Source organism: Bradysia coprophila, unplaced genomic scaffold, assembly GCF_014529535.1.
Source record: "Bradysia coprophila strain Holo2 unplaced genomic scaffold, BU_Bcop_v1 contig_235, whole genome shotgun sequence".
Classification (NCBI taxonomy): Eukaryota; Metazoa; Arthropoda; class Insecta; order Diptera; family Sciaridae; genus Bradysia; species Bradysia coprophila.
Genome location: NW_023503496.1, coordinates 743,583 through 769,197, shown reverse-complemented (window position 1 = coordinate 769,197; position 25,615 = coordinate 743,583). Strand labels below are relative to the sequence as shown.

At 37.7% G+C, this 25,615-nt stretch overlaps 2 protein-coding genes across 4 annotated transcripts; both read right to left on the bottom strand.

The window, feature by feature from the left end:
* Positions 1-400: 400 nt before the first annotated feature.
* LOC119077285 (probable serine/threonine-protein kinase DDB_G0282963) lies at positions 401-25,010 on the bottom strand. Of its 3 annotated transcripts, none has more exons than XM_037184436.1 (6): positions 24,385-25,010; positions 17,377-18,094; positions 11,512-11,621; positions 1,980-2,309; positions 1,296-1,391; positions 401-1,233 (listed from the first exon to the last, which is right to left on the bottom strand). In XM_037184436.1, the coding sequence occupies exons 2-6, from the start codon at positions 18,005-18,007 to the stop codon at positions 946-948; spliced, it is 1,455 nt and encodes a 484-aa protein (XP_037040331.1). In that variant the 5' UTR covers positions 18,008-18,094; positions 24,385-25,010; the 3' UTR covers positions 401-945. The 3 variants fall into 3 exon arrangements, with proteins under 3 accessions (XP_037040331.1, XP_037040333.1, XP_037040332.1); XM_037184438.1 differs by having other exon boundaries at positions 17,377-18,069; XM_037184437.1 differs by having other exon boundaries at positions 24,389-25,010.
* Positions 12,263-12,959, bottom strand: LOC119077287 (integumentary mucin A.1-like). Its single transcript, XM_037184441.1, has one exon. The coding sequence runs from the start codon at positions 12,904-12,906 to the stop codon at positions 12,289-12,291; it is 618 nt and encodes a 205-aa protein (XP_037040336.1). The 5' UTR covers positions 12,907-12,959; the 3' UTR covers positions 12,263-12,288.
* Positions 25,011-25,615: the final 605 nt, after the last annotated feature.

Below are 25,615 nucleotides of genomic sequence, written 5' to 3'. Positions count from 1 at the left end.
AAAGTAACTAGCCCGAGGGGTGACGCACTCGGGATTAAATGGATTTAAATCCATTTAATCCCATGTATTTCTTGGATTAAATGTATTAAATGGATTAAATTTGAAGGAGTGCGTGACCCCTCGAACTAGCCCTACCAGCTCAAGTGCCAATATTAAATGACGCATTCGCGATTTTCACGTTCAACAGATGACACTACTTTCTATGTTGACCAAATTTGAATATTGGACACAAGTATGTTCGATTTATTTCCGCTACGCGTCGCACCCTTTGTTGCAAATCGGCAATTTCGTTTTATTTGTAAATATAACTTCGCTGGCAACATTTCTTAGAGCTCGTATGTTCTGTGACAGCATTGCCCATATAATTTTATATTGGTAGACTTGACAAATTAACAGGTTCAACTTAACGATGATTTACTGTACGAGCTCTCACAACGGTATAAAATAACATTGGACAAGAACTCTCTGACTTTTTCTATTTGAATGCAGTTATAGATAACGAACGCTCACGGTAACGGGGTATCGAATGAAATTATTATTTTTTTGTTCGGTTAAATATCTTTTAACGAATTCTATGAATCTTAACGAAGAAATTCTGTAAAATTTTGTAAATGCCGAAATGCTAAGTAATTTTCAAAAAATTTATAAATCCCGAAAAGGCACAACAACAATTAAAGTTTTTTCCATTTCAACTTGCAAAATTTTTTTTGGTTTTTGTTTTCCTTTAATAAAGCCCCGATCAACAAATCAATAAACGTTCATTCGAATACGTGCATTGTGTGTGCATCGGATACGACCCACGCGACACATTGACACTGTGAGTTTTGTCTTCGACGATAAAAACGATAAAGAAAATTTTCATTTTCATAACGAACACTTAATGTTACACAAATTGGCTACCATTTTTCTGTTTTTTCGCTAAACCGTTTTTGTTGATGACAACAATTAGAAATCATTGCATCGAATTTCACTAAAATAACTACTACTCGCCGGCGAATCCGTTGACGCATAACTTTCAGCATAAATCGGCTGAACGGTAGCACCAATTTGCAAATTAATATGCGGCCCCTCCAACGAGTCGCCGGTTTCCCATGCTTGTGGACTCAATGTGTCCGCTTCCGATTCGAACACCAATTCGAACGGACTTTCCGGTGCGTTGAAGAATACTTCCGAAAATCGGCCGATTTCGGTCGAACCGAAAGCTTGCTGGAAACCAGGCAGTGGAGTAATGTTCTGGAAGAGAAACGAGTGTGGTTGAAGGAGTTATCATATTGTCGTTCGGTCAGAGTGAGTACCTGTAACTCTTCTCGACTGCTGAGCGAGTCTTCATTGTCCGTTTTGTTCTTTCGACGTTTCTTACTCGGTATGAAGTCGGATTCAAGGACGCCACTCTGGTAATGTAGAAATTTAATGATTTTATTGAGGAAATGGTATTGAGGTCATGTCGGGATAGAACTGAAAACCTCAAGCTGGTGGAGAAAATCAAAAAATGATCTCGGAAATTTCAAAGCTTTAAGAAAATCTCAGCGACGATTGTTTGGAAAACATTTTCTTGATTTTTTTAAAACTTTCTTACATTTTCCTAGACTTTTCCATAGTTTTTCTAATTTGACAAAAATGTAGGAAAATGTGGAAAACTTGAGGAAACTAAGGGAAAATGTTTTTCCAAAAATAGTCACAGTACAACTCCGAAACATCCGGCGTTATAAATAACTTCGTTCCACGTCGTTTATAAATGTAGTTTGTTTGCTAGATAGAGAGGTTATGCCTTTGTCTATAGAAAACGCATTAACTGTCACAAATGTCACAAAAAAATCCTCAAAAATCGTAAAGTATTTTCCGGGGAAATTCGGATTTGCCCTTTTATCAATTTGAAAAAAATCATTTTCCTTATAATTCGCTAATACCACACGTACAATGTGAGAATGCTTACCTGATGCACTACAAAAACCAAAATCTGTAAAATTCAACAATCTTACCGCAATTTTCTGATAATCCTTTGTGGTGCTGGGCTGGCTGGGCGGGCGAATCGATGGAAGCATTGGTGATACCTGCGGTTCGGGCGTCAAATGCCTCTTGCGATGATGAGGTCTCGAACCGTACGGCCCATTCATCCAATTGTACGTTGGATTTGGTTGTTCAGTGGAATGCCAATTTGGAATGGTATTGGAAGGCGAAGATTCGTCGTGGAAGCGTGATGAATTTGTTGGATTAAAATTGTTCGGATTGTGCTCGGGAAGATGATTTTGATAAAGATTCGGTATGAATGGCGTTGTACCAATGCCACCAATGCGATCGATTTCGTTAATCTGAAAATTTGTGGAAAATCAGAGGTGCTGGCAGCAGGATCAATTGTTACGTGGCCCTTATTTGGAAGTAGATTTAACCTCAAAACAAACGAGGCACCGAAAACGTGTTTTGATCGAAATTCTCTTTCGTTGAGCATTAAAGAATAAAGAAAATTTAGGTCGAAACACGTGTTCTATGCATCGTGTGTTTTGAGCAGAGAAATGGAACATAGAAGGAACATTAAAATGACAGTTGGCTTCTATTTGCACGTAATTATCTCACCTTCTTTCCCATAGGAGCTGGTTCTCTGGTTTTGAGCTTAAAATTACCGAAAATTGTCGAAATTCATCGCGTTACCAAAAAATTCTTTCGTTAAATTTCTTGAAATTTTTGGTAAATTTCGGTCAATGAAAGTCAAGGACAGTTATGGTCGATCGCCGAATTCGTCTTAAACGCACTCACATTTTATGTCAAAATAATATGAAAATGAGTGCTTTTGAGTACGAAAATCAAATACCTGTTTTACACTTTCATTGATTTCGGTGGCCCTTGCTTCTATAATAGTAGGTAGTTCGATGAAATGATGATGATTCGAATTGGTCGGATCGATTTAACGTTAGCATCACTTTTGTGTTACAATAATGCTAATGAGTCCCAATTGAACATCGTCAATGTTATTTAACGAAAATCAATTTCCACTTCACGACGTGGCTGTCGTTGAGATAAAAAAGAAATCGTCCCAAAACTGTGCCAATTGAAACAGAAAAAGATGAACACTCTCTGGCGCCAGAATTTATATCCACTTCAGTGCCCATTCAACAAGTGGAAATTCTTCGCTTGTTTATTTGTGTTGTACATTTTCTTCATTCCTGATAGCTGATAGCATCGCAGAGTAATGGGGTAGTGGGGGGACTATATATACACACAAAGCTATATATATACACTTCGCAAGCATTACTACATCAATGTTCCTATAGGCGATGTTTTACACATCAAATTATACAAAATAGCAAAATTTTCGTTTTCCCATTCGCAGATATATATATGCGTGTATACCGTACCACCCATACAATTCGAATGAATAATAATTCTCGTCAAGAGATTCTATTACCATTCGCATATATGAACCCTGCAAATGAATGATTCAGTACATTAATAACGAGCAATTTGAGTTTCGCTTCGTATTATGTGCTTAACTCAGACATTTCATTGAGCACACTCGAAATGGAATAATATTACAAATTGGGCTAGCATGCAGCAGCAAAAAATAGCAAAAAAAGAATCGGGACAATTAGTGGGTGGGTGCATGAGTAGTGCTAATGAAAACTAGTAAAATTATTATTTTTTATTTGATTGATTCAACGTTGAGGGTACACTACAGCGGGATGAATTTTTCACTGTTGCGGGTTTTCCGACGCGTGGTAACCAACGCCATGTAATTTATCAAGTTCTTCACTAGTAAGGAGATGAATTCTAGTGCAAAGAGATGAGTTTCACCCGATTGAAGAGTTCTAACGCTATAAAATTGATCAGGCTCATCGCTAGGAATTTTATGATGTTGTTCTAGTACAACGAAATGACTTTACCAATGTTTTAGGGTTCTGATGCAGTAAAATTGATCAGGTTCATCACCAGAAATCTTATGGAGTTATTCTAGTACAACGGGACAAATGTCACCCGATTGTGGGGGTCTAACGCCATGAATTTTATCGGTTTCATCGCCAGATAGTTTATCAGTAATTTCACCCGTTTGTGGGGTTTCAAAGCCATTAAATTGATCAGGCTCATCGGTCGGAATTTTATGATGTTATTCTAGTACAAAGGGATACATTTCACGTGGTTATGTAGTTCAAACGCGACAGGATGGCTCAGTGGTTCCGTACTAGCTTTCAATCAAAATGAAACGGGTTCGATTCCAGTGTCAGACAATTCGACATGGATTTTTTTTAGTTATTATAATCGCATAAGTAGCGTCCTTAAGTTCAATCAAGCTTCATAATTTGGGTAGTTGCAGTGTATTTGGTGACTGTGAAATACGATTAATTTGTGGGCATAGTGTCTAGCCTACATTTAGGCGAGATATCAATTAAGCATCTAACTTTACTCAGAGAGTATTTGCATATTTCGACGCGTGGTTCAGAAGCCACATTGAGCCGGTGGTCCAGACTGAACTTGTTATTGGCCGTAAAAGGCTGTTAATACGAAAAAATCAAAAATTGATCAAGGTCATAGCTAGGAATGCTAAGAGGTTCGTTTAGTACAAAGAGATGAATTTCGCCCGATTGTCGGGTTCCAACTTCCAACACAATAAAATTGATCAGGCTCATCGCTAGGAATTGTATACTAGTACTATGGGTGATTTTCACGCGGTTGTGAGGTTCTCACACGATGAATTTTATCGGGTTCGTCGTCAGAAATTTAGAGATGTTATTCTGGTACAACTGCATAGTACGTCATGAAACCTACTAGTACTTAGGGATGAATTTGACACGATTGTAAGGTTTCAGAACAATCAACACTCGGTATGAAATTCAATCCAATAAATTTTCAACTAGACCCTCACTGTTAGTCTAAATCGGTTCACATCGAAGACATTAGTCAAGGAAAATTGATTTCTATAATCAACAAAAAAGGTCGATCAATTGAATGTTAATGACAAACATCCAACCGACCAACAACGTAATAAATATAACTCCGAACATAAAGAGAAAATTCATTAAAACGGACACACTACAATATTTTGGCGCTCTATTTCTGGGAACCAATTCATTTTCCTTCCACTTGTTGCGCACACAGAACACACATAAAATGTAATGTAATAACTCCATTATTAACGGCACCGTATAATGCTCGTTGATTTAGACATACAAATAAATGACATTCAGTGTGTGTTCGGCTGTGTGTGCGTGCATATATGGAGCAATAAAACAAGTTGTGTATAATGATGCCCACATCATTCACAAAACCATTTAGGCTATAAAGTATCCCATCAAAAGGGAATGATAATAAAATAGAATTTTCATTTGTCTTTAACATCATAAAAAACGCTCGACATGGCCACATTTCCATAATTTTTCTTCTCGTTTTTTGACTTTGAGGATAACAGCGCAGAGAATGACAGAAAAAAAAATTAATTTAATTTCAGAGCCCCACAACCCTCCGTTCAATAACTCATTTATTTTGTGTGGCTTAAAAGCTTGCTGCTGATGCGAAGAAAATTCCACATACAACAGCAACGTCATATGTGAATCCATACCACATTTACGACTCCAAAAAAAAGCACAGGAGACAATTGATTATACGATATTGATGTGTGTTATGTTTCTCCGAATCCCCCAACCCTCCTACAGGGCAAATGCCGACGAGCTATGTAACATACATTAAATAACAAAGTAAATGAAATATCGTTACATGTGAGTGAGGTGGTATATAGAGAACGAATAGCTTGCGGCACACTATATACACATCGTTCATCGGTGTAACCGAAACGTAGCACAGAAATTTTGTACATATACACATGCGAAGAGTAAATAAATGTTACTCCATCACCCCTTTCCCATCATGCATTTTCAACATTTTCATTCTCCGAAAAAGTAAATGCTTTTTTCCCTCATCCTCCCCCAAAGCACACACTACAACGGATTTTGTCTTACATAACTTTCTGACGACATGATGACAAAATATTGAATTTCTATTTTTGGCTATAAACAGTATACCATGGAATACCACATGCAGCTCCGTAAATGAGAATTGTGTTTTTTTTTCATTTTGTGTCTCTCCCCTATTCGCTTTTGTTTGTGAGCAAACGAACGGTTTTATTTCGTTGAAATGGAGAGAGCTTTTCGTATGAACATTGACCTGCGGCGTGAAAATATATACTGAGAGAAGAATTCCGTTAGTAAATAACCAGCGTTCAGAGTACATAATACACTAAAGACCGAGAGAAAATTTGGCGCCACTCGAACCGGCGCATGTCTCCCCGTTTCTCATTTCGATTTTTATCAATGCCCGTTTCACACCGGAGCTTTATGTAACCCGCTTTGTTATGTATACACAGAGAGAGATTGTCGCTTTGCATGAGCATATCTAGGGGAAAAATGTAATTCAATATGGTAATCAGCGGAAAAGGGATGAACAAGTTCATTGAGCGATCGACCCGAAATGTTGAAAATACGAACAGAAAATAGCAACAACAACAACAAAAAAAACTGACGAAAACTTGAAGAAGAAGTTTTGCAATTGTTCGCATAAAAGGGTGGCTGAATGTCAGTTGAATAGCTGATGGATGGCAATGTATAATATACATTGTATATATGTACTACATGGATTGATGTATTATGTACAAACGAAAATACTTTCCTAGGAGGTATGAGTTGAGCCGGAATAGTCGTTGGGATAGAAAAAAAAGCAGCAGCACCAGAAAAACGTCAATACTTTCGCAGGAAAAAATATGGTGTGATGAAAAACGCGATATATATAGTCAAAGACCGGGTGTTGAAGTTGTAAGTTGGAATTGAAAAAGACAGGTTTTTGTTGCCTGTTAATCATAATACATATGCATGGTGTTATCGTTGATGTTTATGCGGATAAGTTCGATTGTAAGTCGGATTAGGCGTTTTTTTTTCAGTTTTATTTTTTTTATTTCCGATATGGCATTGTGCATTGAACAGTCACCTAGGATAGGTCTTCTGTGACGATCCCATTGTAACGATTGCATATTTATTTGAGCAGTCAGTGAAAGGCAAACTTTTATACACAACGAGTTCTTGGTGTAACATTTTTTGTTTCATTTCGCTTATAATTCTCTAAATGTTCACGTTAGACGAACATATATACTGTTAATCATATGTTGGTGGTTTTTACTCACAGCACCCCACAGAAGCGATTCACGATACCCGATGGCATTTGTGGTAATTTTCAGTTCTGTTGTTCTGTAACTGATCATAGCAAGAACTATAATCTCAATCAAGACCGTATCTAATATTATACCAAGTGCCTACCACTGTTAACATTTGCATTGAAGTAAGTATAACAGTATTGAAACGGTGGTGTGTGCTTGCAGGTTCGAACAAGCATGATTGGAAATCGGGCGGTGCCCGAAAGACTGTGGGTACAGAGTTAAAGCTAGAGTAACATCATTGATTGTTGCACATCGGTTCTACAGTTGTCATTGTGATTAAATTTAGTCTTACACAAATCGTGAAGAGAACAACATTTTATTGGAGTTTTATCATCTCTCTCTCTCTCTCTTCTGATCCTACATGGGGGCTCAACCGTTCAGCAATCGAGTATCAAAGCCAGTCGGGACAAAGCAAATCGGAATGCTGAAACGTTGAAAAGTATGAGACAGGTCAATTGAAAGCCGACAGTTCGAGAAGAATTTTTGTTGAAATCACATGGCGTAAACAATCGGATTAAAACAATGAAAACGTGTAGCGGTACATCTTGGGTATAAAGAATGGTTTTGATGGAAGAACTTTGATTTCGATGGCAAAGTCGAACGGCGAACGATTTATCGAAAGACGAAGAAACGAATGGTTTTGATGGAAGAAGGATGGAAGAAGAAGAGAGGGGGCTGTGTGGGTACAGAGTAGTAGTAACATTATTGATTGTTGCACATCGTTCGTCAATTGTGATTAGATCAAGTCTTAGGCGGAACGTGAAGTGAACAAAATTTTATTTGAATCAGCTCTTTAGAATCAGTAAAAACATTGTTGCCTTCATGGATTCAGTGGAATTTTATCATCTCTACTTCTCTTCTGCTCCTACAGGACTTCTTGATTTTACGTCCCAGTCCTGCCCTGTGTGCTCGAAAATGTTTGTTCGTATCGACAATCTGATTCCGTCCAATTCGATTGAACAACTTTAGCTCTTGTAATTAAAATTTTGAAACGAACATTGTTGCCGTCCGCATCATTTTCTCGATTACATCCTTTTTGAGAGGATGTCTAAAACAGCAAAAGCCGCCTCACCTCAAAACATTTCTTTGAAACTTATTTTAAGAATGTACATTCCGTGAACATATTCTAAAATTGCCATAGGCAAATCAGCCACAACAGTCGGAAAGAAATTAATATCGTCATCATCGTCAGCAGCAGCAGCATCCGTAGTTGAGGCTCGAGTGAATGTATATATATCCTAGCACTTGAACATAAACAACACATCTCGGCTTGTAATATTTCCCGTATAACTATAGGAATGTCGTGCATTTTACGGGGGCATTTTCTTTCTTTTTTTGCTTCCGACCGTAGCAATTCACTTTCGTATAATGTTGTATTATTACACACCCTACGAGTACTGTATAGAACAACGCTTCGTATAAAATGGATATTATTACGAAAGCTGTGTGTCAGCAAGATTTCTGCATTAATACACAGAATTTTCCTTTTATCTTTTTTCTATTACATTGCTCTCGTTACATGTATACACAAAAAAAAAACAAGACGAAGAAGCAGCAAAGGAAAACCGGCAAAGACTAGCACGTTTCCAGTCGATAATGCTCGCCATAACGGATGAAATATTATTTATTCAGAAAAGTTTCTCTCTGTAACTATATGCCATTGACTAGGGGGTGTATTGTCGAGCGCGCTATAATAAAATGTGAAAAATGGCAAAGCAACAGTGCACCCTTTACCATAAAAATTGTCGTAAAATACCATCATCGATTTTAGGCAATTGCCCGAAGACAATTAAAAGTTACTATAGCAGAAAATCGTTGTTGCCGAAAACTATAACATTACCGACAATACCACAAACATGTACCGAAATATTTTTTGAACCGGTGGGTGGCGAATTAAAGTCGCATTTGCGTCTAGTTCTCCAATTAATTTAATTAAAATTTGATATTATTTTTAAAAAAAACCTTGGAACGAGCCGAACAATTCGTATGATCTGGAATTTCCAATTGTATCACAGAAATCGGTTAAATTTGCATTTAAAATGTTTGTCGATTTATTTGACTGGATCTGCGTTGGGTAATCAAAATTCCAGATCATAAGAATTGTTCGGCTCGTTCCAAGTTTTTTTTTACAATAAGAATCAGATTTTAATTAAATTAATTGGAGAACTAGACGCAAATGCGACTTTAATTCGCCACCCACCGGTTCAAAAAATATTTCGGTACATGTTGTGGTATTGTCGGTAATGAGCTGACATTCAGAAGATTAAAAAACGAGTCGATGTTTTCGAACAACATTTAACAGGGCTGGTACAAAAATCAAAAATGTTCTAAGGGCGACAATAAAAATTGTTCTAAGTTACACCCCTGTGAACAATGTTGCATAGTGATTGGGATTTGCGACATTACAGCAAAAGATTTATCCATAAATTTTGCATTCGAAATTGATTTATCGCTGAGATGCTCTGATTTCACATTCGCATTGTATTCCACAACAGAGAAATGCGAACATCGTTTACTACACGGCTCAAAATATTTTTTATTTTGTGCTGCAACTCGCCCATCCACCCACTTCGTTTATGGCAGCCTCGTTTTTATGCGAATTCTTTTTCTGGGAAACATTTTCAAATGTAGGGCGATGCATTAATGGAGAGCGATTCCATGTCCTTGATTGTCCACTTCTCTATAGACTCTGTTTTAAGATGGGGGATGCGTTCACTTTTGAAATATTTTTTTTATGCAAAATGATGACATTGTCCATACGGTTCATCAAGTCTTTTTACCCAACTCAAACAGTCTATAGTCCCTGCGATTCAACTCGCTCAATATCAAATGTAGACCGGAAGGTCATAGATCGCGGGTACTAGATGGATATCGTTCTGTTTAGAGACCAGTACACGGTCAGAGCTTAAAATCTGTGCCAAATTGTTAGATTACCTATACGAAAGATATCTGTTCGAAGGCTTTTGTTAGTTCTAGTATATATCGGCAACCGCAAATTGTATAAAATCCAAGTTGGTGTCAAAATGAAGGTATTGAAGCCAAATGAAGAATGGAATTGAAAAGTAAAATTTTTGTTCGCGGGTTTGACTCGTCTGACATGTTCAAAATTCGTCAATTTGACTTGTAAGACGCGACGATTTTTTTTTTTCAATTCCATTCTTCGTTTGGCTTCAACTTGGATTTTTGTACGATTTGCGTTTGCCGAGATAAACACGAGGGCTAACTTCGTTCTATCCCTTCTAGGGCTAGATAACAAAAGTCTTGGAACAAATGGCTTTCAGGTAAAGTAACGATTTGGCCTAGGTTTCAAGCTGTGGCCTTATCAGGGTGTGCCACCCGTCTATTATGATTTGCAAGGCCTGTACTAATAATGTTTACTCTTAAATGTCGGCAAATCAGTCCAGCATTCTGAACAACTCGTCACATTTGTATCCAAGGTTGGATGGTAAATTTTGGGATGATAAATGATTCCTCTGGCACTACCTAACTTTCATCGGATTTTCTGATGGATTTGGGTTATTTTCGACATGAGTGAGGTGTTCCATGGTTGGTTCCTAAATTTTCGATATGAGTGAGGTAGTCCAAGATTGGTTTCTAGATTTTGGGATTCAGACTGATTTCTCTAGAATTTTTTTTTATTTCCATGAGGTTTTTTGATGTTGACGAAATGACATACTTACAAAAGTGGTGATATCAGTCAAAAAACCCTTAAAGGGTAAATGTGACGCAAGTCCTTTATCTCACTTACAAAAATTGACAGACAAAATTTTTGACAGAAAATTTTTCAAAAAGATATTTGCGTCACAAGTGAGGAACCTATTGTTAGTAAAATGGTTAAAAAATGTACTGAAAGAATTTAAACGGAAGAAAACCGAATCATCTGTCACTTGTGACGCAAATTTATTTATTTTTTTAATTTTCTTTCACAAATTTTTTGGGTCAATTTTTTGGGTCAATTTTTTGGGTCAATTTTTTGTTGTAAAACTGATGCGTATGGCGCACAATGCGTCACCCTCAGCGATATCAGTTTTTTTTGTAAGTACATAAAGGACTTGCGTCACGTTTACACTTTAAAAGTTCTTTTTTGACTGATTCTGAACAACATGTCGCATTTGAATATTACCTTCTGAGAGCTTTGAAAGCTTTGAGCATGGATTCCAATGAATTGTAGCAATTAGTGGAATCTGCAGAAAGCTTAAAGCTTTCCAGAATTAACATACAAAACTGACAATTTGATTCGACCTAACTTTACTAGCAGGATTGACTGCAGCAGGCATTTTATTTTGTACATTCTGCTTCCAAAAAACCTTTAATTCACTTACCATGTTAGATGAAGACTCCAGACGTCTGCTCATAGCTGCAAGCTTTGACAGATTCTTATCTCGTTGATGCTTCCTTGGCTTGGAGTCCTTTGCAGTGACCGGTGAAAATGCTGAAATTTATCACCAAAATAAGAAAAATGGAAAATTTTGTTGACGAAGGCATCGACATTATTGTTTACGATTTTCAATCATTCTTCCATGCACCACACACATTCCTATTGTTCGCTAGACTCGCATAAAGATTACGGCGCTTGGATATATAGCACAGCACGTATTTCTGTTTGGGATATGAAAACGAAGAGAAACTCTGCTTTAAACTATGGGAATTATAGTGAAAATATGATATTTCGGGTTCGAAAAAATGTTGTTTCTTATTCAGATCACGTCAGTGAGTTTATCTTTTGATGGTCCCATTTAATTCTATAAATGTTCGAGGAAAAAGAAATCTTTTCTATTCTTCGCATTAAAAGTGGCATGAACGGAATGTTTGCCAATGAAATATAAGCGAAATATTATGAGGACTAAGACGATGAATTTAGATAAAACTAATGGCCCTTTCCTGTTACGTACGGTTTCTTGTGGTGTCACAACGTAAGATGGTATTACAGTGCGAACTTCACTGACATTTATCCTCACCGCAAATAATCCTTCTATTAGAATATCATCTATCCAATAGCTGGTTTTAAAGATACTCCTGGACGTAGGCAGGTGCTAATACTTATGTTCAAAAATTCACAAGATCGATTCGCACTTGTCATGAACTATAAAACGTTTCGTTTAATTCGATTGGATAAGCTCATCAGACACTAAAGATAACTTTTTCCGATACGCTGGTGTAGGCGGTTCTAGAGGTGGTGCTGTTTGTGTCGGTTGCTGCGTTGTTGTTGGTTGTGACGGCGATGGTGTTGGTGGTTCCAGAGGTGGTTCGGTGGAAGTAGAAGTCGGTTCTGTTGGAATTGGCGGTCCAATAGAAGTTGAGTCAGTAGTAGTCGGTGGCGGCGGTCCAGTTGGAGTCGGAGGTCCCAAAGTAGTTGTTGATGGTGCAGTGGGAGTTGGTGGAATGGTCGTGGGTGAAGGTGTTATTGGTGTGGTAGACGTTGTTGGTGGTAAAGTAGTTGTTTGGGTTGTCGTCGTTGGTTGTGTCGGAATCGTACTAGTTGTCTTATCCAAATCGCAGTTTGCGTATCGGGGCCAATTGCACTTTAAAAGCTCTTGGTGCCAGTGTAATGTCCTTGGACATCGTCTGTGAATCCATTCGCCATTGCTGCATTGATAGTATGCATTGCAGTCATAAGGATCACCAGAATATTCACCGTAGGCACAGCGCGCCGTTTCAACGAATTTATTCGTTAATGAAAATAGTATCAATGCAAGTGATAGCAGCCGTATGAACATGCTTGCTGAACGAAAGAAGCGTCTTGACTCTTTTCACGTATTGTCGATGGTGAATTCGGTCTTTGTTAAGATTATCTGCTACTTTTATTAATAACAAAAGATAAGATTAACGAATTGGCGTCCACGTTAGATACATCGTAAACCCATTCAAGGTGGCATTGTGATGCAAGTCTAAAGCTTACTTCCATAAAAAACCAAAGAGCTTTACTGGCGTAGTGATAATATGGAAAGTATTCTATGAGTGAGTTGTTTTGACTCTGAAAATTCCAATTTACACGACAACGAAACCTTTAGAAGTTGACTTGTCGATTTGCGTTACATTTATATTGGTTTCTGAAGTAGTTTGTGTCTATTTCCAGTTGAGTAAATACTTCCAGTTTATATCCGATTACTTCTGGTTCGTTTTATGCCACTTTACGCTCATTTTAGACCACATCCGGTTCGTTTTATGTCACTTCCGGTCTGTTTTAGGTAACTTCCGGTTCGTATTGGGTCACATCCGCTTCGTTTTAGGTCATTTCCGGTTTGTTTTGTAACAACTCCAGTTCGTTTTAGGTCACTTCCGGTTAGTTTTAAGTCACTTCAGGCCATTTACAGTTCGCTTTAGGCTACTTTCGGCTCATTTTATACCACTTCCGGTCTGTTTTACGTAACTTCCGGTTCGTTTTGGGTCACATCCGCTTCGTTTTAGGTCATTTCCGGTTTGTTTTGTGACATCTTCAGTTCGTTTTAGGTCACTTCCGGTTAGTTTTAAGTCACTTCCGGTTTGTTTTGTGACATCTCCAGTTCGTTTTAGGTCACTTCCGGTTAGTTTTAAGTCACTTCAGGCCATTTCCAGTTCGCTTTAGGCTACTTTCGGCTCATTTTATACCACTTCCAGTCTGTTTTACGTAACTTCCGGTTCGTTTTTGGTCACATCCGCTTCGTTTTAGGCTATTTCCTGTTTATTTTGGACCATCTGCCGTTCGTTTTAGGCCGCTTCTGTTTCGTTTAAATTCACTTCAGGCCACTTCCGGTTTGTTTTGGGCCACTTCCGGTTTGTTTCGTGTAAAAATGATGATGAAACGCTTACTGCAAAATTTCTATGGCAGCACTAAGTACCAGATTCAGAAGTTGTAACATTCTTTCCACGTCCAGGTTTAAAGTGGATTGGCTGAAAAACTAGCAAAATAATTGCACCGGCCAATGAGATACAAGAATTTCTCGTTAAGTTGCTTTCATTGAATCGTTGAATCGTTGGCTTAATTTAATGAAACTTTCTTGTCTCTCATTGGTCGGTTCAATTATTTGTTTTTCGCGAATATAATTGACATGTAAGTCGAGTTTTCCAGTAAACTCACAAATGACTTGCGTCACATCGACTGTACCATTGCGGGTTCATGATCAACTGAGATATGGACAAATACAACTGAAATTTAATCTTCTCATTTTCAAATTAGTTTTATCAATTTCGAGAGGTCTGCTATCATCATTTGAAAGTTTACAAATGTTTTGAAGTGTTGCCTTAAAACCGGAAACCGTCACAGTGCACTGCGAAAAAAAAGATCACCTGTCGACGCAACATTTAAACGCCTGCAACACCCATAATCGAAACATGTAATTAATTCCGAATGGATAGCATTTCGGGTACGTTATTACACGTGCAATAAAAGCCGTTCATATCAGTGTTGTTACCACAGGCTTAACTACCAATCAATGCGATAAATTTAATTTATTAAGAAATTAGGATGATTACCCGTAATGTCGTAAAAGGGAATGGCAATTTAATGTTATCATTAATGAAGCTTTTTATGTCTCACGAATGTCAGTCGGAAAAATATCAACAAACTCGTTCAGCCATACGAAATTAATGTTTTCGTTGGCAGGTAAGAGAGTCTCGTTGTGTAGTGGATTGAACATGCCAGTGCATTACGACGATATACATTTTACGATATCATTAAAATGTAATCAGTAAAGTTGACTCCCTTTCGTTTAAAGAAGAAGAAAGTTTGGTAATTCCTTCGGAACGTTGTTCCGTTCACTCAACGGTAAACTTGTCAATCATCTGGAGTAACTTTTGGAGCAATGTCACAACAGGCATGAACGCCGACGGAGAAACCTCGGCGGCGGCTAGCCGAAAAAAATTTCTCGGCGGCGGCGAAAAAGTCGGCTTGAGCCGGCTTAAAACGGCTCGGCTGGAGGTTCCCTTTAACTTTTTTTCAAAATAAAAACGTTTAGATAAATTCATGGAAAATGAACTAGTAAGCATGAAAATGAAATTGTACGGAAAGCGAAAATGTAGGTAGATTAGGTTGTTCAAAGTGCAAGTGGAACTGGTCTTGTTACAAGCAAGTCTCTAAGTCTAAGGTTCACTAACACGTCAAGTTTTATTGCCTCAAAACTTGAACTAAATGAAAATCATGCTCCGGTACACTCATTTAACTCATTAAGAAAATTGTTTTTCGATAAGAAATCGAAAGCTCACGAAAATCAAGTAAAATTGAAAAGAAAAAAAAAATCGAGAAAATTCGCAAAGATCGATAAAGGGTTCTCAAATTTGTGAATTAACTGATTGTGCGTCTTCAGCTCGTTCCGCAAAGGTCATACTTGCCAAAACAACAAACTTAGAAGCGAGGACGTAATATACCATTCTGGAAAATTCATGAAAATTCAAAAAAAATTTCAAAATTTTCTTAATTTTGTAAAAAAAATTCAAAAAGTACTTGAGCTGCTTAGGATCAACAGGAATCTCGGTTTTCAAAATTATTTCACCCATTCACCTTTCGAAATCTTTATTTCATTTTCCAACCGTTTCAAGCCGGCTTGAGCCGTGTTTTTGGCACCGGCTCGGCTGCGGCGCGGCTTGCTCAAAAATGGCCGGCGGCGGCTTAATCGGCGGCTTATTTTCGGCGGCGCTCATGCCTGTGTCACAAAATCAATGAACATACCCGTCACACTTTAAGAGAAAAACACACGGGCAATTCGAATTTGCTGAGATCGACAATTATGTTTCCTTTTCCATTGTTTAACGTATGCTACACTTTTAGTTACAATGGAAACTGTAGCGTAATTGTCCATCTTAGCAACACAAAATTGCTCATGGGTTTTCGGGCTTTAAGTGACAGACATACATTGCAACATCCTTCGATTTCGGATCCAGACTTTCAGGTGAATTAATTTTTGTAATGTTCTTATCGTCATGTTTTCTTGTGGCTAATGTTGTTACACCTGCTAAGTTTGTGTGGAATCACTAATAACCGCAACTTGACGACGCAAACGAATTCAATATATGTGCAACATATCGAAATTAAATTCATCTGAAAGTAGGGATCCGTGTGCAACTGCGCATTACCTTCAGTTTCGAGCGTTAGAGCGCTCAAATAGCGTGAGAGGTCAAGGTTGTACGAGGTAAAAAAAACCTGAATTGTGCTCAACGGAGGGGAGAAAATGACTATTTTCCCGCCGGCGTTGTGAGAAAGTAATTCATAACATGAGGTAACAGTCGATAGAAGCGCACACACAGGAGTAACCGCATTTCGACAAGTGTATATCCGAGGATCCCAGCCGAAGACGCGGTTTTACAACTACATTTTTCGAAAAGTAAGGCTCGAAACAGGTCAGATTTACCTAAACCTGATCTGAAAATACCTGAACCTGTTTCGACCTGAATCTGATTCAATCAACTTTGACTTGACCTGGTTTTACCTGAAAACTGATTAGAAGTATCAGGTCTGACCTGACCTGAAACCTGACAGGTTGACCTGAAAATTTGTATGAAGAATTCAGGTCAACCTGAAACCTGACCTGACAGGTTTCATAAATTCAGGTTCAGTCACTTTTTTGACCGCGGTCGACCGATTCCGAGCCTAATCGAAAAGACAGCTATCAAAACTTGTTGCTCAGAAACACATGAGTGAGTTTGCGAGTATCACAAGGTAGTGCTCTAATTAATGAATTACGTGGCAAGAGCCAATGTATTTTGGATTATTTCCTGCTCGAAGCGAAAACTGAATATCACAAAGGAATTCACGTAAAATGGTAAAATGAACCGACATTTTTTTTCATGTAATGGAACGCTTTCGCAGGGGGCAAACTGCTATGTAATGGTCAACTTTCGGATGGGGTAAACAATAAAGTTAATTTTTGCCTTTTTTTTCCTTTTTAATAGATTCTATAAGGTGCACTAACAGTCACGCGTGTTTTCTCGACGACTAGGTGTACATATACTAGTTATGCCGATCGTGGCTACTTTGGTTCATCTAAAGTCAACTGAGTTTTATATTCGCAAATTCGATCAAAGAAATTCACATTTTCCCTAAATGCTTAACTCCGAAGAATTTTGTTCGTTCATCTCGGCTTTAAAACCATTAAAGAAAAACCAAATTTCCCTACCACACACGCACTCGAATAGATTTCGCCACCGCAACAACAAAAACCAAAACTTATTTCCCATCCATACGAAAGCTTTCTCAATTAACCAACAAAACTTACCTGTTGCATTCGAATTTGATGTGAAACCATTCGACCCATTTGCGAATTGGCTGGCTGACATAGCTGGATACTCTCCGTATATTGATTCAGTCGCATGATGTGCACCCGCTGTATCGACATTGTTTGGCAAATTGTGATGAGATGTTTGGTAGAATTCTCTTGGCACACCACCGCTATGATGATGGTATGGATATTCTCCGACATTTCTTGTCGCCAAATATGGATATGTTGATGGTAGCGTATCTCGCATAACGTATCCGCTGCGAGAACTGCCATACATAACATCGGGATTGTAGTGTTCGCGACTGTTGTGATGATGATGGTGATATGGATATGCAGGTGCTATACGAAAACTATCATACGGATGGTGATGGCCATAAAAACTATTATCACGAGCATTCGTTTGGTTGTACGCAAACATACTGCCATTGTAATTTGGGTTGTACGACGACGGCTGATAGCCGAAACGGTCGTAACTGTCGTAGATATTTGGCGGTCGTACACCTCCGTTGTGAAATATTGCGGCTTGTGGATATCTCATTGCACTTTGTTGATTGTATGGATGATAGGGTGATAACACCCCACCACCAGCTGAATGTCTGTAGTCTGGGTAGTTACCACAACAATCCATTGCGTTTATTCGCAAGCATTTAGTTCTAACGAATTTTATTTATTTTTCCGAATTCAAAGTGTCTGCGTAGTCAGTTCAGGTGTTGATCTGTGTTGTGGATTATTACGATTACGATTTTGTGATTGAATTGGATTTCGGACAAGAGTCAGTCATTACATTCGGCTACATATCATAATGGCAACTGACTCGATCCACTTATTCTAAAAGCTACTCGGGTACCTGATAGGGTTGTCATTAAAGCCCAAATCCAATGCTCTCTCTAGCAACCAAACTACTTTTATTAAGGTGGTGACAGAATCAAGTACAGCCTTTGGAACTTGCACGCACATCACAGCGTAGTCAGTCAAAATGTAGAATAGCAAAGAATACAAAGAAATAAGGTGTGAATTTGGCACATAGAGCTGAGAATTCGTTTGCTAGAGATAGTATTGCCAAATCACAACCAGGCGGTGAAATGAAATTCTGACACAAAATCTATAGGCCATCTGTCAAAATTTGCACGCTCACACGTAGCGGCCACGAATATTCATAAAACTTAACTTTCCCGAGAAATGATAAACTTCAAGAAGTTTACGCGATTTCTTAAAGCTTCTACACATGTCAAACTGACAACAGAAAATTTGTGCTAAAGGCTTTTATAACCCTTGATAGCCCTAAATAACATACGCAACAGAAAACAGTCTTAATTTGACAAATACACACAAAGTTTAATGAGAACAGAGAAAAGTAACCCAGGCAGGAGTTGAGGACGTACATACAATCAAAGGAGTGACCTGAATCCCGTTGCACTGGTTTACGTATTCGTTTCATGTATTTGTATTAGTAAGCGTTTTGCATCAAAATCAAAATCCTACTTTTGCATTCAGGTCCCTCGTCCAATCGACTGCTCTTGCCTGGTTAACTTTACTTTTAACCATTAGGCCAAAGTATGTATATTGGCAGTCGAGCTGCACTGTAGAGGGCGTTACTTTTCTATGAAGAAATGAGTATCCCAACAAAAATCTCTTCGAGAAAAGTGTGACGCAGTCTTTGAAATACAATTTCTAAAATGAATGATATCGCTAGAGTTGACGCTTTCAGCTTCGTTACGCAAAAATTAAATTTTACACCCAATTTTAGTTCAAACAAGCTGGCTTAGGTTTTCTCATCATCTGCCAAATAATTTTTACCAAAAAAAAATTTGACTGGAAACAACCAAAATTTTACCAAAAAAATCTGCGTCGCAAAGTGGCAGATGTTCAGGAACAGACCTGCAAGAAAATTTATCTGCCACATGCGAAATTTGACGAAATTCGAAAATTTGACGAAATTTGACAAAATTCGAAAATTTGACTAAATTTGACGAAATTCGAAAATTTGACGAAATTCGAAAATTTGACGAAATTTGAAAATTTGACGAAATTCGAAAATTTGACGAAATTCGAAAATTTGACGAAATTTTAAAATTTGACAAAATTTGACGAAATTCGAAAATTTGACGAAATTTGACGAAATTCGAAAATTTGACGAAATTTGACGAAATTTGACAAAATTTGACGAAATTCGAAAATTTGACGAAATTCGAAATTCGAAAATTTGACGAAATTTGAAAATTTTACGAAATTCGAAAATTTGACGAAATTTGAAAATTTGATGAAATTCGAAAATTTGACGAAATTTGACGAAATTCGAAAATTTGACGAAAGTAATTCTCTATCTGCCACCATTCAAGAAATATCTCCAAAACCCCAATGGACCCACCCATTTCCAACTTTCGACATTTTTCACATATGCCCCTCTGTTCTACTCGTAAAACTCTGAGACTTTGCCGAAGAAAGTAACTCTCTATCTTTCATAACCCAAAAAAATATTAGTCCTTTCATCCTACGCTCGAGTAGCTCAAAATTTGGTCACTCTAATCACTCTAGCTCAAACGAACCTGCCCCGATTTTTTTAAATATTTTTTTGTTCGAATCGTGTTACGAATACCTTTCATTTGATGGGTCGCACACCTCTGTAGGTTTCAATACAGCTAAGCTACAGCCGAAAACGCGTTCCCGACCCTCGAAAACCACACTCAGAAACCACTTCGAGGCCAATAAAACAAAATTCTGGTTTTTCCTGGGGTAATGGCGTATCACATTTTCATTTTTATGCCCACCCTGAGGTTCCTGCAAAATTTCATGGAGATTGGCTGACTAGTTTCCGAGATCGACCGTCGATAGATAGACAGATAGATAGACAGATAGATAGATAGATAGATAGATAGACAGATAGATAGAAACATACAGAGTAAGTTGAAAGATTTTGATTGTTTGGAAAACGTTAATTTGGTGCATTTTCTATCAAAATGACCAATTTCAAAACGATGTATCTCCGGTAATTTTAAAGCTACATAGTCGAGTGATAGCTCGTTTTGCTCGTATTTGAATAAGATAGAATAGGATTTGTGGTGATACAGGCCAAAGGAAAGAAACTTAAATTCTCGCCTATATATAGTTGCCGCGTCTCAAAAAAATTTCTTCGTTCTTTTTTTGGAAGTTAGACTGCGTCAAGTCCTCCGCTATCGCTCCGGACATGATGAGGAAAGATCCAAGGTAAATATAGTGTGGAGGTAATGTCATATATAACCGAATCAGATGTGCGGTGGCATGAAAGTTTGATACGAACGCCATCTCATCCCTTCGTTAAAAGCAAAAAAATGGAATAGAAAGTGGGGCCATCTGTTGTGAGATAGCGAAAATATTTTGTGAAGCTCAAGTAAATCGTAGTCAACCATTTAAAAAAAAAGATGTCACTGGCATCGAACTTATGTAAGCGGCGCGTCTGAATGGCATCATCTCCACACTATATCTACCTTGGAAAGGTCACTCACGAGTTGTCATGTCTCTCATTTTCCATCTATCTTCGACGTATCTTTGCTAAATAGTGTTGCCAGCTTGCACTTCAAGTGTCAATTGACACTTCTCATAGACTGTAGATGGCGTCAATGTTCTATGAAAATATATTCTAATTTTTCCATATATTTTTGTCGCATCGTGACCTTTGCTAATAATGTTGCCAGCTTGCACCTAAAGTGCCAATAAACACAAAAAATTTCTATAGAACTGATGGAGTCCGTTGAATATGATAGCCTGGATGTTGGAAAAGTATTTCACCACTAGAAAAGTCCTGTTGATATCGTTAGCTCCACAATTATGAGCGAGTAGTTTCGAAAACCAATGACCCAACACCCATTGAAAGTTAAACTCGTCCCGACCCGAAATACATTTTTGAAACCCGACAACCCAAAACCTGTGGTGAGTATGGTGAATACAATTGAAATTGCAGCCTAATTGGTGATGGTATCAATCTGTGTGATAATTATCGATCCCATCAACGCAAAATTGCTCGTGCGTTTCCGGCTTAAAGCTCCGAATATCACTCGGAAAAGTTATTCTTGTAACCTGTAAGTTCAGTACCCGACTTTGTTGAATTTTCAAAAATTTTCGGTAACTTAACAGATTAAGAATAAAATATCTCTCAACGAAGCGATGTGTTACACAGATTCATCATCATATATTCAATCTTCTCAGATCAGATGCAACACCATTCTGCACTGCAACACTCTAGTGACAAATACCTAGCCAATTTCGAGAGCAATATTTTTGATATAACAACACCTCGACATTGTATGTATACTGTACATAGATAACACACTAGATATGTACCTTAAATAAATCTTATCCAACAGCAGAAAACCCTATTATTTATCGATTTCACATTCCCTTTTCCACAATTTATTTTTTCTATACATACACCACACCATATACTCATCATGGGTACCACGGCTGGTTGTGTGTATGTGTAAGTGTTGAACATTTGTATGGTTTCCATTTGAACAAGAAAAAAGCAAAAAAAAAAAATTCCCCACGCCCATGACGTAATCGATATGCTTTTTGCGCTCACCCATTTAAAAATCAATGCAGCTAGTTCATCTTGGTGAAGTGTACATAAAATACGAAATTCCCACCCAGAGCCAGAGTAGTGGAGGTATTATATTCAGTTAGAGCATTGCACAAAGTGCCACATTGTTTTTTGGCGGTATGAGCGATCGATACGGTTGGATTAGAATTTAGTGCGGTGTGTAAGTTTTCGTTTTGCTATATCGTAGTTTTGTGATGGATATGGAAACTATTATACATTTATGTATCGGCATGTGGCATGTAAGTATATGCTTAAGACAGGAAATTTCATGAATGTAGAGACAGCACGACCGTGTGAGCCCTTATAAGCTGCTGAAAATACGGAACAAAACTTTCATCCAAACCGTAAAACTTCGGGAATTTGTTTCCTTTCAATGCCTCAAACTTAGTTTCGATTTGGTAACATGTACGGGCGAACGAGGATAATAACCTCGGCGTTTACGTATTATTTTAAGGAAACAGTGAGGAGGGATGCTTCTCGGGATTAGTTACAATTAATTTATGGGAGTCAACGTTGTCGGACTGGTTTTGAGGCATTGATCTGATTTGATACTTGGCCCATGAATACATGATACATGAATTGAGCTCAAGTATGTTGCTCGTTTTCCAGTTCTGTTAAATAGTTAAATGCAGAAAAGAGACGTGTCAAATTAGGAAATCATAAGAAAAATGAAATTTCATTCGTTTAGGTCCGTTTCGAATTGTAAGACTATTAGAAACGTAAATTATATTTCATTTTTCTTATGACTCACTAATGTGACACGTCCCATCTTTACATTTATTTTAGTCCATTGATTTTGGTGATTTTCAAGAAAACCATTGTAACACAGTTGAGAGAAGGGACATAACTTATGACAGAATTAAAGGGAAGTAGAGTGTCACAGGGAATGGGTCTGATTGATCTGAAGTTATCGCATAAGTAACTACCTTTCATTCATGTATGTTAGTATGTTCAATAGATCGGTGGAAAATTTTTTACTTCATTTATTTAACTATGACTGGAAGTAGCACAAGAAGAAATGTTGACCAAAGATTTCCCGATTGACATTTCATGCAATCGTCGTTAAATTCATCTCTTTTCGTCAACTTTTTCTTTTGTTTACGAATAATGCTGTCCTATTCGTCAACATTCACAAGCGAATTTTTGACAGTTTTAACAAGGCTACCCATGCCGCAGACATTGGAGCTCGTTCAGGAACTAAAAATTCGTTACACAAAGTGAAGATTTTGACATATTTTATATGAAAGAAGTGTCATAATCGTCACCAGTGAAACTTAACGAAGAGTTGCTGAACGAACTCTTGACAGAGTAGAGAGACGGATTGTGAACTTTGACAGTTGTCACTTAACGAAAAACAATTGCTGTACGCGCTCTAAGTTTTCAACCCGTCGGTAAAATGAAATTTCGACAGATAAAGTATGGGTCATCTGTCAAAATTTTCAGCTCGTGTGGAAAAATGTATGAGAATCTCACTGACTGGTTGCATACTTGACTATAAGTGTGAGGCCACAAGGAGTGCTATAAAAGTAAGAAGGACAGTTCACCAAATATGATTAAAACGAGGTTTGGCTTTATATGAAATTCCTATATACTGGAGCCCAATTGTAGCGTAAATTTATCTGTTTTAGTTGCGCTGCAGGTTTTCAGAACTCAGTGACATTTATAAAAAACCAATTGTCGTTAAATGTATCTGTCTTTCGTCAACTGTATTCATCGTAAGTGCGGGCAAAATTCATAATGGAAAGTCCGAAATTCTTTCTTAAGCAGCTACTTTTCCAGCCAAATTCTACAAAAAGTTAATGCTCAAAACAAACGAGGCATTGAAAACGTGTTTTGGTCCTATTTTTCATGACGAAATTTTCGAAACTGTCAAATGAAGTTAGAACTTTTTCTATTCAAAATCGCGATTGCTGCATCTGTCAATGAAAACTAGGACCAAAACACGTTTTCAATGCCTCGTTTGTTTTGAGCATAATGGACACCCAATAAGCATTACAAAAGGAGATCTAGGAGTTTCGGTTTTTTTTTCGAAATATTTTTCTACCTGGATAGCCGTCTTTCGGGCGTAGCTTGGCATTTTTCTTTCGAGTCCATTCATTCTGATACTGACAAGATTGTCAATTAATAAATGTTAATGATTGAAACGTTAGGGTTTCTCCACATTTTTAGACATTAAATCAAAGGTTGGAGGTGAATTGTTTGCCTAAATTCGTCGGTTAACCGAAAATGTTCGCTCCATAAAAATTGGCTTTTTCTTCTATTAATAGGACGAGAAATTGTAGGTCGAGAGTGATCAATACCACCCAACAAACCTATGATTAAAGGTAAACAAAACAAAAATAATTAATGATTTTCTTCCGACTAGGCATCGACTTCCCCCCCGTGAACAAAATTCGAAAATTACAAAACCGTAATCGGGCAACATAACCTACCAACCAAAATTCATTGTTCAACGTGTTTCATTTATTCAGGTTAATCCTTTGGCCATTGATTATTTTTACTTTTTCTTCTTTTTTATTCGGCACATCATCATCATAACAATATACACAACAAATGGAATTTCCACGCAATTTTCGCATAGGAAAAACCACTCACTCGTTTTTCGTTTTTCTTGTTCTTCTTTTTTTTTTATTTTGTAAACAACCCTACCACATCACCATTCACGGAAAATATTCCGAAGTAATTTTCTAATGTGCCGTTTATTAACTTACACCGAAATTTTTCTCTCACTCTGTGCTTTTCTTATCAAACTGTGTAGTGTGTGTGTATGTTTGTGTCTATGTATACGAATCATTAGAACAAACTGAGGTTTTTCTTCTTGCGAAAATAGTTTTCTTTTTCGTATGTGTGTGTCGCACATTGACATGCAATTCAAATTTTATGGAAACGTATAAAAATTTCATCGAACACTTTGCAACGACATTAAGTCATCGACGACACAACGGTAACAATTTTTTTTTCGTGTGTCCAGTGCACTTAACATATTTATTGGAAAAAGGATAACAAGTCAATTTTTATATCGGCATGACACACCCGACCGACTTGTCCGGCTGGAGACTAAACGAAGACTGTGATAATGCATAAGCTAAGAAGCTACGGAATAACGTTATGCTCTACATTTCATATACGAAAACAAACTCGCAATATAATATGGGGCCACCTTTGCTGTACATAACCGTTTCGGCTCCATGTAAAATGCAAAAGCCAGGACTATAGCATGGAAAAAAGGAGAATGTGAGCGGCAAAGGAGCTTTTATATTGACTCTCTCTCTCCTATTTCTCTCGTGTGAACTGTGCTCATTGGCAAAATATTGCGAAAATTGGTAACAGAAGAATGAAAAGTTTTTCTTTTTTTCGGTGTGTGAATATATATAGTGGGGTGTGAGTGGGGCGAGGCTGGCAAGGCCGTCGATCGAATTCCATCAGAGAAATAATATGTAAAAAAAATCGAGTCATACACAACTCTATTTACATTATAGGAAAAAAAGAGCCGCGCGCAGTAATACCAATTATGATTTAAGCATTCATTGGGAAACTGTCTCAGTTCGTGCGTTTTTTCAGTTTGTGCGCTTACAAGCTCGTGTGTTCGTTCTGTACAATTTGTTTATATGTGATGTTGATGATGGGCCCTATGTGAGTATAGCGGAGGATTTTCCATGATAA